Source organism: Phlebotomus papatasi, chromosome 2 (assembly GCF_024763615.1).
Source record: "Phlebotomus papatasi isolate M1 chromosome 2, Ppap_2.1, whole genome shotgun sequence".
NCBI lineage: Eukaryota > Metazoa > Arthropoda > Insecta > Diptera > Psychodidae > Phlebotomus > Phlebotomus papatasi.
In genome coordinates, this window is record NC_077223.1 from 88,627,995 (window position 1) to 88,642,391 (window position 14,397).

At 33.6% G+C, this 14,397-nt stretch overlaps 1 protein-coding gene across 1 annotated transcript; it reads left to right on the top strand.

The window, feature by feature from the left end:
- The first annotated feature begins 10,405 nt into the window (after positions 1 to 10,405).
- Positions 10,406 to 11,383, top strand: LOC129804959 (NADH dehydrogenase [ubiquinone] iron-sulfur protein 4, mitochondrial). Its single transcript, XM_055852754.1, has 4 exons — positions 10,406 to 10,571; positions 10,677 to 10,839; positions 10,901 to 11,076; positions 11,136 to 11,383. The coding sequence occupies exons 1-4, from the start codon at positions 10,525 to 10,527 to the stop codon at positions 11,314 to 11,316; spliced, it is 567 nt and encodes a 188-aa protein (XP_055708729.1). The 5' UTR covers positions 10,406 to 10,524; the 3' UTR covers positions 11,317 to 11,383.
- Positions 11,384 to 14,397: the final 3,014 nt, after the last annotated feature.

A 14,397-nucleotide genomic window follows, 5' to 3' on the forward strand; every position in this document is an offset into this window, starting at 1 on the left:
AAAGAATTGTTCGAAGCATAAGTCGTCAGAAGGTAGGGCGCTTTCCCCTAGTCGCTTAAGTAGTAAAAAATAGTAAAAACGGTTTTGTCTAAATTGTAGACGCAAGAACAAAATGAAATAAAAAATATTATAGTAAAGTATACTTGACTCACGGAAGAGAAAAAAAATACCATGAAAACCCAAGAACGAAAAAAGTTCAAAATTGTTGCATAGAGTTATTAATATATGAAAAACTATAGTTTAATATTTTATGGCTTTCATCTCAAAGCACCCAGGTACTAAAAAGTGCCGCTCAAATTGCGGAAGTGGGAATTAACCTATTAACTTGGCTCTCTACATATATTATGCCACTGTAGTGCCTCTCTAATCTTTTTGGGATAAATTTTAATGGAACAATTAGAGTTAACCTTTTCAAACTAGATAATATTTGTGGGTGGGGCCCAATTAGTCACCAATAAATTAATGCCTACTCAGTACACATTTAGTGGGCGGGGCTTATTTGAAGTCTTGCGTACCATTGAAATATGAGATAGTGAGCTTGTTAGTTATCACTTTATCCGATTTGTTTATATTTTAAAATTTTAAGCATTAGATAAATATTAAAAAAAAAATAGATATTTAAGTCAATAGGGGGAAGTGGGGCACCTTTGAAAGTGAGGCACTTTTGAAATTTTGAAAAGGATTTTTCACCTATTTTTAAATAAAATTGAACCTTATCGTGATATAATTTAGTTGCACAAACAGATTGAGAAGCTAAATTATATCACGATAAGACTTAAGTATATTTAAAAATAGGTGAAATATCCCAATTTCAAAAGTGCCCCACTTCCCCCTAAAAATAATGTTCATAGAACATTCAATGATTTTTTTTTTAAATAATTATCACGTGAAGTAAAGAAGTTTTTGAAACCTCTAGAAACTGAATTTAACGCATTTTACGCTCGGTTGAGTGAAGATTTTATCTTTTCCCAAAATTCTATGATATTTCCTCAGCATGTTCCGAATAATAAAAACACATAATATTGCAGTAATTTATATAACTGTAATTTTTTTTTTAAATTTTAAATTCAAAAAAGTTGTTAATCCATGAAGTTGCTTAATTAAAATAAAAGTAGAAAAAATTACTTTTTAAATTTCAAAATGATATAAATTTCTAATATGATCTTATCAATTGTCTACGCTTTTTTCTAATGTATATTTCGGATATTTCGTAAAAACATAAGAGACTGTAAAATCGTATCATTTTTTTCTTAGCACTGATCTGCAGATTGTACAGAGCATAGGGAATTTATTTACATTGTTTCCCGTCCATTTGTTTAGTATAGAAAATCCCCAGGAGCATCAAATACCTCCATTTATATTCTTTCTCCCTCAAATATTTATTCCATTTCGTTCCATTTCATTCTCACATTCCTCAGTATCTTCAAAATCACATAAAAATTTCAAAATTACAAGAAAATGTGTTTATTGGATTATGGGTTGTATTTGGTGTATATTTTCTATTTTAAACCTGGCTCTTGTGCATCAGTTTCACTAACTGAGAGAGGCATTTTCATGTGAAAATTGCCTGAACATCTGATTGAAATGCATTGGAAATTTGACTCTTGTAAGTATATTCAGATGGAAGTTATTGCCAGCAATTTGATCTGCAGTTGCTTGGGAAGTTCTGCTCTTGCTAATTTGCAGTCTAGACCGATTCTCGCAAAATTTATGGGTGTTTATATTGAGAAATCCTCTCTGGCCATCAAAAGCGTGTGAATATGGTAAATCTGAGCCATTGATTTCAATCATGACACGCTCATAATTATTATTGATGCTCTGATATTGCAGTAAAATTAATTAATCTGCCTCATTGGCACACAAAGTAGCATATTTTTTTGTTGGGAAAGACACACGAGACTTGTCTCGTGTCTGCATTTTGTCCCTCGAGCCATCACAATATTCATTTAGTTGCGTGGATTGTTCACTATATTATATGTGCACAGATATTGAAATCTAGTTGATAAAGGTGAAAACATTAATACGGAACTCGTATTGCGGCATACAAGTTCTACGATGCCTGGTATCACATTAAAATCTTCTCTATGTCGCATATTTAGCGATGATTTGTGACTGAGATTGTGATTTAATTTGTTACATTTAATATTTTAATATTCTTTAATGGTTCTAAAACTACAATAAAACTGAGATAAAATTCAATTTCTAGAAAGAGGCTTGTTGTTTTAAAAAGAGTGAAAATTTTCTTTTTCTTCTAAAGGGGAACTGTACCAAATTTCGGCCAGCTTGTAATTTCAGCCACATCTTTTGTTCTTTAAATTACCATAAATTTTTAGTTTATGCATACTTTAATATAATGCATAAATAGAAAAAATGTCGCTTCGAGCTATGAGATGATGTGAAAAAGACTTTTGAAGAATTTCGGAAGGGCAAGGAACTATGAGAATTAAGGTGACCGAATAATTACCGAAAGCTATGTTTATATTCTTATTCATTTTAAAATGTATCTTAAGATTGATATTAGAGAAAATAAACACCGATAAACTGTCTAAAAGGCTCCAAACAACACTCCTTAAAAAGAACTAACAAAAATTTAAGTTGTAATAGAAATAGTCATTTCAAATTTTAGACAATGGCGCTTGCATTCAACTATGCCGAAATTTGGTACAGTTCCCATATTATATATTCCTAATTTCATTCATGATTTTATAACTGCTGGAAAATTGGATTTCTTTTTAAAGAAAAATATCCCACTTCACCCTGTACCATATTCAAGGAAAACTGCAACAAAAATCACATTTCTAGCACTTAAGGACTCTTTGAAATGCACATTTCCTTTGTATAGAAAAACGAAATAATCCTACAATTTTTCTTGTTTAAATAAATAAATTCCTTCAATATTTCTACTATTGTTACAAACGCAGCACAACTCAGTTTTCTAGCAGTATTGTGATATGTCAGTTATGAGAATTTTCTACCACTTTTTGCTAATTCGGAAGATAATCGGCATTAAAGGCATAATTCATTATTTTTTATAATGTTGAAGATTGCCAATAATACTGTCTTCTATAAGTTTTCTAATAGTTTTCCAAAAAAACTGCTATAAATCCATAGTTACAATAAATCCGAAGATTTTTGAGTACGTAAATTTAATAAAAATTTAGATGAACAACAAATCATTACATTTCAAACAGTTTCACGCCTTAATTTCTCTGCAATTCTACCGGTATTGAGGTCCCTAAATGACCATATTTGAGAAAATTTGCTGTAGTGATTAATATTAAAAATATTCTAGCAGTTCCTAGTTCCTATTCATATTCTAGAATTATTAAAACATACTGATTTTATATTTATTAGTGAATTTAAGTATTATGGTTAGGTACATTCTAAACCCAAAATGTCGCTTAGATTATAGAAAATTAAATTTTAATTTAGGGAGCTATGCACAGAAGTTAGCTGATTTATTAATTCGCTAATAAATCAAAAAAGCTATGCACGGAAATCAGCTTATTTATTTATAAATAAGTTGCTTATTAAAATGGCCGTTGAAAGCTTAATTTCAAATTAACAAGTGGTTCCTATGCACAGAACTTGACATTTTATTAACTAATGAAATTTTTGATTTATAAACATGGTCCTCGAGAGGAGGTTATTATACTTATTATCGTCAAATCAAGTGTTGGAAATTTTGTTTTTGCAAAAGATCATGCCTCAAACGGCTCTTTGTGTGTTTCTATTTTTGATGTTATTGCGGAAAAAGAAAGCCAAAGATGCTCGGTAAGAGAATAACATTGAAATAAATGGAACAAATCTTCATAATCGTTCAAAATTTTGCAGGACAATAACTCTCCGGAGACTGCGGCAACTTCGAGATAAAAACAATGCGTTTTTGCTGCCAGAAAATACATTTCGAAGGAAATATAGATTCCCACGGGCATTGGCGAAGGATTTGGTGGATGAATTGAGTCCTTTCGACGAAGGCATTGCGGAGGATATACCTTTTTATATAAGGGTTTTATCCACCTTGTATTTTTACGCAAACGGGAGTTTTCAAGGGCCAGTTGGCGACTGCAATACGATTAATACCAGTCAATCTTCCGTCTCTCGAAACTTAAACAAAATTACTAGTCTGATTGTACATCACTTGGGTAGAAGGTATGTAACGTTTCCAACAACCAATGAAGGGAGGAATCTCGTTCAGGACGGATTTTTTGAAAGATTCGGTGTACCAAATATCCTGGGAACGATTGACTGCACTCATGTAGCTATTGTGAAGCCTAAGAAATCTGACATAGAGCATCATCCTCGACACTATCGGAACCGAAAAAAATACTACAGTATTAATGTAGAAGCTAGCTGCACATCCAATCTCATTTTCACAAGTGTAAATGCTCGGTATCCTGGAGCTGTTCATGATAGTTCCATATGGGTGAATTCACCAGTTCGTGATTTTTTACAACAAAATTTTGATTTAAGCAATCCACAATTTTTACTAGCTGATTGCGGCTATCCGACAGAGCCATGGTTGCTAACTCCATACATTGAGACACCGGAGAATTTCCAAAGTTTTTATAACGTGAAGCATATACAGACTAGAAGTTGCATTGAGCAGGCTTTTGGTCTTTTGAAAGGTACCTTTAAATGTCTATCAAAAACACGAACTCTTTATTACCATCCAACCACAGCTGGAAATATAATATACGGTTGCGTAATTTTGTACAATTTTTTAAAATTAAACAATTTTCCACTGAACGATATGGAAGATCTTGAAGGTCAAATAGATGAGCTTATCATTGAGGAAGAAGGGGATCTACTACAAATGGCTCGTAATATCCGAAATGAATACGCTATAAGGCTTTACTCTTAAATTGATTGTATTTCAGTGCTATGAATAAGAATTCATTTGTTATTGAATAAATGATACGAAGAAATTAGAAAGAAAAACTTATTATTTCAATTTTGTGTTTGACGATTTCCGATGAATGATCCCACCACATCCTTCAGAGCATTAGCTATAATAGACAAGCTTTCAGCGTTTTTCTCAGCAGTTTCAGCGTTCTTCTGGTTTACTATGTTTTGCTCAGAAAGAATATTCAATATATCGGCCATATCAGGATCACGTTGAGAAGATCGGGATTTCTTTTTCGGAGGAGCTAATTCCTCCCAGGATTCTGTAGACACTTTAAAAGATTTTTTCTTTGAGAGAGCTGGTTCTTCGGCTTGATGAGTGACTTCTGGAGAATTTTCCATCTCAGACAAGAAACAATCTGCTTCACGAGAAAGGGGTTCTTCTTGAGCAACAGATGAAGATGCGATTGACGAAGTACTTGAAAAAGTTTTGCTTTGCCGTGATGTGACACTTGCATCTGGGAAATATAGATTTGATATTTCTGAATTTCCCTTCAAACGTATCATTCCGAAAGCTGACAGTGCCCTCATCTCAAAATTGGATATTTCTGTAACAACCCGTGAGTTTTTCTTCGCTCTATTGTATTTTGATTTCAGGGAATACTCCCACTCTTTCAGGTTCTTAATCCACTGACTGGTGCTTTTCCTGGGTTCCATCGTATTCAGTTGCTTGGTAAGGACCTTCCACTTTTTAGCGTATGCTGCATCATTATTATCAAGAACTTCTGGGTTATTCTCCACAAAAGTTATAAATATGTCACGCTGGCTAGATTTTGTGCGTTTCTCCCGGACCTTAGGAGCTCGGGGTAGAATTTGAACCTCGTCATCTATTTAATATAAATAATCTATCAGAAAATTAAATTTCATATAACAGAAGTTTCATGGGCTATTTACTTACCTTGTCCATCGTCAAGTGCAATACACTCAATCTCCTTTTCGCTCATTTTTTTAAAAAATTCAACTCGATTCCATAGAATAGCTTGTGTTTTTACACACTCAACTTTGTTAAATGTCAATGCAGAAAATGCCTAAGGGTTCACATATCCGAAAAATGAAAGCCCTTTTTCTTTTACATAGTATTCATAACTTCTTGGCAATATTAGTGGAGAAAATGTTAATTCCCGGACGATACTTAATATTTGCAACACGTTGCTTATCAAAAAAACATTTAGGAATCACAAAAACTTTTATTTATCGTCTCATAAATAGGAATATTTTTTTTAATTGAAAAACCTTTCGTGTTTAGAATCTCTAGTTCGACAAAACCTTGACATCTTCTATGCGCTTATTCTGCTCTCTAGCGGTGGATAGAGGAAACAAACTTGTTAACGCTAACAGAACTTAACAGAACTTTTGAAAGCCATTTTTTGGGGTTTGTGCATAGGTTTTCTGATTCATTAATTAATAAGCCTAATAAATCAGCTAGTTTGTGTGCATAGCACTCTTAGATCAGTTATATTATAAAAAAGAAACGCTAACATTTAGCAACCTTGGCTTTTAACTTTTAAAACCTATAGAATTTCTTTTCAAGCAAGTTTTATACATTCTGGCAAAGAACCAAAATTAAATTCTGTTCCTTTAACCAATTTGTACAACTCTAGCATTTCTTGTTATACGCAAACTATAAGTAATTTTGGATAACTTATTTCTGTGCAATTGATATCCAAAATCTAAATTGATACTAGGAAAGGATTTTTAGTTATACAAGCCTCTCTAGTTCTCTATCTCTCTCTAGTTATACAAATCTCTTTTTAGGTATACAAACTTCGGGTGACAGATGTCAAATACACGAAAAACTCAAAAAAAAAGTCACCCTCAGATATGGATTTTTATCTATAATTTTGGCTTCCAATGAGCCGAATATTGGGGAGCTCAGTGTAGTTCAGGATTTTAGTGAAGTAGGAAAAATAGCCCAACAGAAATATAAACAAATTTTATTGCTATTTTCATACTCCATCATGCAGAGTTTGCACGAAAGTTTGACATCGTGTCGATTTTGATAAAAATTTCCTTTAATCTTTTGCAGGATATGAATTCCGGTTGACAAATTCTTTTTTGAGACAGTCACACTAAGTAAAGAAATTATGATTGAAAGAATTTAAATTCAGTGACTATTAAAACTCCGGTTTGATATCGTCTCCGAGGCCAACGCCTCCATATAATAGGGGAAGGCTTTCAGGCATCAAACATTTCATATTTTTCCCATATAGGGGAGACTGGGGCAATATTTGTCAAAATGGATATTTTATTTTTTCACGAGCTATCAGAGAATCTAAATGACTTTTATCATTTTATTATGATTATTATTATTTTGCTCTAACTCAAAAGGAAATGAGATTTCCGAGCAATTTTCTAAAAGATGATTTTATGGAAATTCTCAAAACTGCTGGGGCAAATTTTGCCAGGCATGAAGTATTTTTTGCCATTTTCTTTCGCTTTGTTACGAGTTCTCATGAATGAACGAAATATCCAATTGAAATATTTTGATAGGAAATTTATTCCTTTATAACTTTATCCAGAACATTTTTTATTATCTTAACGAGAAATGTGCTTTTCAAATTATTTTCCAAACGCTGTTTCTGGCAAGAAAGAAGGACGCCATTGGCGCGAGTTGGACCGAATGAAGTTTGCCGAGTAAATGTCACATAGCAAAACAGGGGAAAAAGGTGGCAGAGAGTGTTTTGTACTTATATCCAGAGAAATTTAGGCCATAAAAACTCATTTGTGATGTTGGGAATTCTTCCAAAAATCCTTTAAACTCTTCCTGTTGGAATTGTTATGCCTCACCTGCAGTCTCCTCAGAACCAGTGACTGGTTGTTCCTATTCGTCGTGTGGAACATCGGCATTCTTCGTTTTTTGACAATATTTGCCCCATGCCTACTGACAAATTTTACCCCGTGTGTTCATTTTTAATAAAACTACTTCTGGAGAAAAATCAGTTTGGAAAATTCACAAACGAATTATTCAGGAGATTCAGCAGATACGAATTACAGTAGACTCTCTCAAATTCGGGCATTTGGGACCGAAATGTCATCCGAATTACAGAGAAATTCGGAAATTCTGCCGAAAATCTACAGATTCTCAGGAGAATTTTTGCCTAGAAAATCTGCATAGTCTCCATTGCCTCAACAAAAATATTCTTCATTTATCAAGAAACTGTAGAAGTTATAAAGAAAATGGTATGCTCTGCTTAACAAGCATTACCGAGTACACATTTTAGATAAGTAAAAAGTTGCGAGCAAAAATACTAATTTCTTAAAAATCGTCAATTGAATGACACAAAAACACGAAATTTAGGTTGACATTCTGCTTAAAGTTTTCACTTCACTATTCTCTACTTATAACACGGCGTCACAGAATTCTTTATTTTATATAAACACTGTGATATCACAAAGAATAACTCTATAGAATTTTGCAAACTTCAGTGAAAAATATTCCATCTTTTCTGACACATCTGTCTGGAAAGTCTGGAATGTAGAAAAATCTACAGAAAATCGGCAAAATATCTACAAGAATTCGTCAGAGTATGCACCAGGATTCGTCAGAAAATCTGCAAACATTTCTGACGAATTTTGTCCCAAGCCCAAATAAAATTTGTAGGAATATCTACAGATTTCTCGGCAGATTTTCTGCAGAGGTGTAGATATTTTCTGCAGAAAACTTAAAGATATCTGACGAAATTATTTGACGGGAAGTTTACATGCTCATATTAACTGTAAATTTTATGAAAGCCCCTTAATAATGCAAAATAACATCATAACTGAGATAAAGCATAGCAAATTTGACCATATTTGCTTCATTCGATAATTATAATCGAACTTGAAAAATGTCAACAAACTTTTTTCAAATTTAACTACTGTCCGAATTAAAAAGTAGCCCGATGTTAAAGGAGCCGAATTAGCGAGAGCCGATGAAAATTGATATCTCTTTAAGAGCAAATATTTTTAAAACAGGGCTCAAATTTTCAATATTTTTTATCTTCTATAATCTTTGCTCGAATTCCTTAAAACCTTTGACGTTCATTGAGGTTCACGAAGGAAATCTATGTTAAAAAAGTTGAAGTCTCGGTCTCTTCTTTTGGAACATATTGAATTTTAAAATTTTCGATTTGAGAAATTTGCCCCAGTCTCCCCTACGTTTAATGATTCTGACATACTTTTATAGCCGCGGATTCAGTAAAGGAATATGGGAAAAATATGAGATGTTCGAAGCTTAAGTATGTACGAAGCCTGAAAACCTTCCCAATGATATTTTTGTTTATTTTTACAATAATTCTCTATTGATCTGTAAAATGCTAATTCCGAAATTTTAACGTCTTTTCTCCAGTATTTCTTGCACGTTGAGTGAATGCGTTAAATAATTGATAGGTTGCTAGAAAACTACAATAACTGCACGCTATTCTAATTTTTTCATTTTATTCTTTTTATCTCGATATAGGTTACTTCTAAGACGTTTATTGCAATATGCGGATTTCTTAACAACCAGACAACTGCAAGAAAAGCCAGAATATGTGCAAACCTGAAAGACTTCCCCTACCCCTGGCTCCTTCTGCCCCGGTTTCCCCTATATTCTACAGCTAATATGTTTTTGCACCATTTGCAATGTTTTTGAGTTCTTATTTGATTTTTTTTTGTGAGGATGTAACGAGAATTTAATATTTTTTTCAAGTAAGAAAATCAAAGTAATTTCCTCTGACTGCAGAAAGAATCCCTCCTGAACATAAGCTTCCTATGCCTTGGTGTCTCGCCCATTTCTTTGCGCGATGATGGCATTATGATGGGGAGAGTCACGCTAAGATTACTATTTTAAAAATAGCCCCATTTCATGCGACGGACAAAAGAAAAAGGCAGTCGGAAGTGGAGCTGGAATGCCAGGCATTTTTCCCTGACGCATTCACAAGAGAGATGAAAAATTGCTACAAAAGACGTTTCTTTGTTCTGACGCATTTCTCACTCTTCCAGATTTCAAGATCACAGCTCAAGATAGCTCTTGGAAAAAGAGGGCTTCATTTCCCCAGAACAAAAACATAAACAAAAGTCATCACATAACCTCAAATGGGAGTTTATTGTGAATTCTTCTTATTAGCATCTCTTGTAAATGCAGTGGACAAAAGAATGTGTTGCGTAATGCGAGCAAATTAGCATTAAAAGTGTGTGCCTGTTTGACAAACTCCCCGGTGTTTTATCTTGAGAAAAAACAACCAAAGAAATGGACAATGGGAGCGACTATTTTCAAGGTAAACAACTTTAAAGATGCGCCAATGAATCAACATTTATCAGCATATTTTACTCACTTGAGCGACTCATTCCTGGATATTCTTGAACACTGACACACACAACACCTTATGCACACCCAAATTTACCGAGCAGAGTGCGATTTTTATGTGAAAAACGGCAAAAACCACGGAGAAGACACAAAAAACACAAATTTTTGGCGTCCGGTGAAAAAACAACTTTTCAGAGGTCGCCACCTGCGATCAGGGTGACAACATTTGAAAATAAAAAAACGTTTCGGAAATTTCAGAAAAGTAGCTTTGACTGACAGCTCTCAGCTGAGAAAAATATTATATTCTTGTGAAAAACTGTGAAAATTCGCCTTTTCAGTGTGATTTTCTCACAATGGCAAGTCTCCTGAGGACAATCTCTCGTCAGAGTCCCACTCTATGGTGAGTTTTCTGCAAGAATCAATTGGGAAATAGCTTTTCAAGCCATTGTTTTGATTCCCCACCGTGTTATGTCATCAAAACAGTTCACATTTTCCTACTTTTCAGGATTCGACAGATTTCCTCGAGCTCCGTCAGCCGTTCTGATGATATTTCCAAAGCTGTGAAGCAGAAGGAAGCCCCAATTGTCGATGCCAAGTGGACTGTGACGAATCCCGAGGAACAAGTTCAAAAAACCAAACTCGCAGGGGTCATTGAAGTGCCAGCTGCTGTAAGTTACTGCTGTCCGGAAGATTCGTTCCTTTTCCTATTGCCTTCTATTTCCTGTCCAGGTGGATGTCAGTCCCATTACCGGAGTTCCAGAGGAGCACGTGAAAACCCGCCGTGTCAGAATCTACGTTCCCTCGAAGAATGCCATGCAGAGTGGCACAAATAATACTCACAATTGGGAAATTGAGTTCGACAACCGCGAGAGATGGGAGAATCCTCTTATGGGATGGGCTTCAACGTAAGTTCAAAATTCCATTTCAAAAGCAAGATGAAGATTTAATCGATTGGATTTTTCAGGGGCGATCCTCTGTCCAACATGAAGCTGCAATTCAATTCGAAGGAAGAAGCAATTGAGCACTGCGAAAAGAATGGATTGCGCTGGTTCCTGGATGGAGATGAGCGCGTCAAGCCCAAGAGAGTCAAGAACTATGGAAGCAATTTCTCCTGGAATAGGCGTACGAGAGTGTCCACCAAGTAAATTGACGGATGGATGATGTAAAAATTTCATCAATAGCTTACTGTTTAAATAAATTCATTTGAAAATATATCTAATTTTTTTTATTTATTTATATTTTTTTGAAAAATTGTTATAGGAAAGATTAAGGGATTTACGAGATTTACAATGAGAATGTAAGATTTCTGGATTCTGGACTCCTCAAAAGAAAAAAAAAATGAAAAAGCCGAGGGGTGATGTACGCCACTTTCCTAAAATCGCAGTCTGCCGATTTTTATGCAAATCTGCGATTTAGCGATTTCAGTTCAGGAATATATTCTGGGCCATCCTATGGCCCTTGGATAAAGATTTTGACTGATAAATTAGCAGAGATCCAATTTGCCTCAAATTGGAGGGAAAAACTTCTATCATTATTCCAAGTTCCTAGTTTCAAAACAAGAACCAATACTAGCTTAAGAGGATCTATCTCTTAAAATTATTCGAACTACGGCTCTGAGAATTGAATAAATATGCTTTTTATATTTTTTTTAATAATTAAAAACAACATTTTCGGGGGGAAAATCATTTTGTTTTTAAACTTAAACAATTATAAAATTGTTAGTTTTTGGTTAATTATTAATTATTATTAAAATACTCTGTGACAGTTTATGGATTAGGGTTTTTAAAAAATCCATCACTAAATGCAAGCCCAACGCGTTTTTGTTCTTTAAAAATTATTTTAAAAATAATTAAATAATTTGGTTCGATAATTGGTCAGAAAATTAATTTAACTTCGTCAACTATGAAGAGAATGAAGAGTCTAATTCAAAAATTCACAGAACTGAATCAATTGGGAAGGCTAAACACACGTGCCATCTAAGAACAAGCCCTTCAAATGATTAATAAATTATTTAAGCAATGTATTATCTGAAAATAAAGCTGATTAAGCGTTACTGTTGGAAACTTAAAATGGAAGATTTGTTCATTAATAAATTAATTAATTATGAATTCATTAATATAGAGGACATGTGGCTTTAGCAGGATAGTGAGACATGTCATATGAGGAGCTCAGAGAAAAAAAAAACGCTATTTTAATAGGGAAATGCATACGACTTAGTTTTTTTGCTCCGAGCGCCTCATATAGCCTATGAAATAATACAATTCCTGCATAAGACATTTCCTGATTGTAATTTTCTCTATTGGTGATTAGAATTGATTATGTAATTTTAGACCATTAAATTTTTTATTCGGTTATTCGAAGTCACAAGCCGATTTAAATAGTATAAAAGTATTTTTTTACTATTAACCCATTAAGGACGATTGTTTGGAACACCGGTGTCTCATAAAGAAAATAATTTTTCCTGACTACCTAAAGTTATTTTTTTCTTATGTCTGTACGTAGTTGCAAAGTAGAAGGTTGAAGGAATCTAGGATATTTTTTGCAAGTCTAAATCTACACTAACGGCCAAAACATTAAATACACCCTTCATAAGCTTAAATACACGTGATTTGGACCGGGAAAACGCTGTAATATCCAGTTCTATTGACTGAAATAGTTTCATATATAAACCTAAGAACAGTTTTAAACAAGATTTGAGAAAATACATGAGCTACAAAATTTATAATTTGAGGATCAGTCAAAAATTAGCTTTTTTGACAAAAATGCAAAAGTAGCCCCACATTCTAAAACTGATCTAATCTTTTAATAATCATTTAATATAAGCTAAATACTATTAGTAAATATTATTAAGAGTCAAAAAAACCGAAAATAATACCGAGGGAATATTTTTGGTACGGATTGTGGTCGGTTTCCGGTGTGATGTGTCCTGAAAGGGGTTTCTTCTTTGAATATTGAAGTTTTCAGCCCAAATTCTACTTTTTCATATATTTTTTATTATTTTTCAAATTTCTTCTTATTATTGTTGCAATTTCATTTTTTTTACTTCATTATTTTATTTAAATAAACATGAATAAAATCATCAAATTTAGTTTTCCTCGAAGAATCCTCCTTTAACTTTGATAAGCGCCTCACATATTCGAGGCATCCTGTTGATCAATTTCTCCAAAATGTTAGAAGAAACTCTGCCCACACATCCTGAAGTGTTTCCACCAAGACTGGAACTGATGTCGGCGCCTTCTCTCGAACCATCTGGTCTAGAAAATTCCAGAAAATTTCGATGTGGTTACAATTGGGTGATTGGGGTGGCTAATGCATTTAGTTTAGGACCCTGCGTTTCTCTTTCTCAAGAAGGAAACCTCTACAAAGCTTTGAGAAATGCTTGGGATCGTTATCCTCTTGAAAAAAAAACCCACGCCCAATAAACCGAATGCATTATCCACGCCAGTCACCCGATTGTAGCCTCATTGCAATTCTCTTGGATTTTCTCGACCACAAGGTTCGAGATTAGGCGCGACATCAGTTCCAATCTTGGTGGAAACACTTCAGGATGTGTGGGCAAAGTTCCTTCAGACATTTTGTAGAAATTGATCAACAGGATGCCTCGAATATGTGAGGCGCTTATCAAAGTTAAAGGAGGATTCTTCGAGGAAAACTAAATTTGATGATTTTATTCATGTTTATTTAAATAAAATAATGAAGTAAAAAAATGAAATTGCAACAATAATAAGAAGAAATTTGAAAAATAATAAAAAATATATGAAAAAGTAGAATTTGGGCTGAAAACTTTAATATTCAAAGAAGAAACCCCTTTCAGGACACATCACACCGGAAACCGACCACAATCCGTACCAAAAATATTCCCTCGGTATTATTTTCAGTTTTTCTGACTCTTAATAATATTTACTATTAGTATTTAGCTTATATTAAATGATTATTAAAAGATTAGATCAGTTTTAGAATGTGGGGCTACTTTTGCATTTTTTTCCAAAAAGCTAATTTTTGACTGATCCTCAAATTATAAATTTTGTAGCTCATGTATTTTCTCAAATCTTGTTTAAAACTGTTCTTAGGTTTATATATGAAACTATTTCAGTCAATAGAACTGGATATTGCAGCGTTTTCTCGGTCCAAATCACGTGTATTTAAGCTTATATGAAGGGTGTATTTAATGTTTTGGCCGTTAGTGTATTTGCTATATAGCAAATTTTTAAACTGAAACATAACGA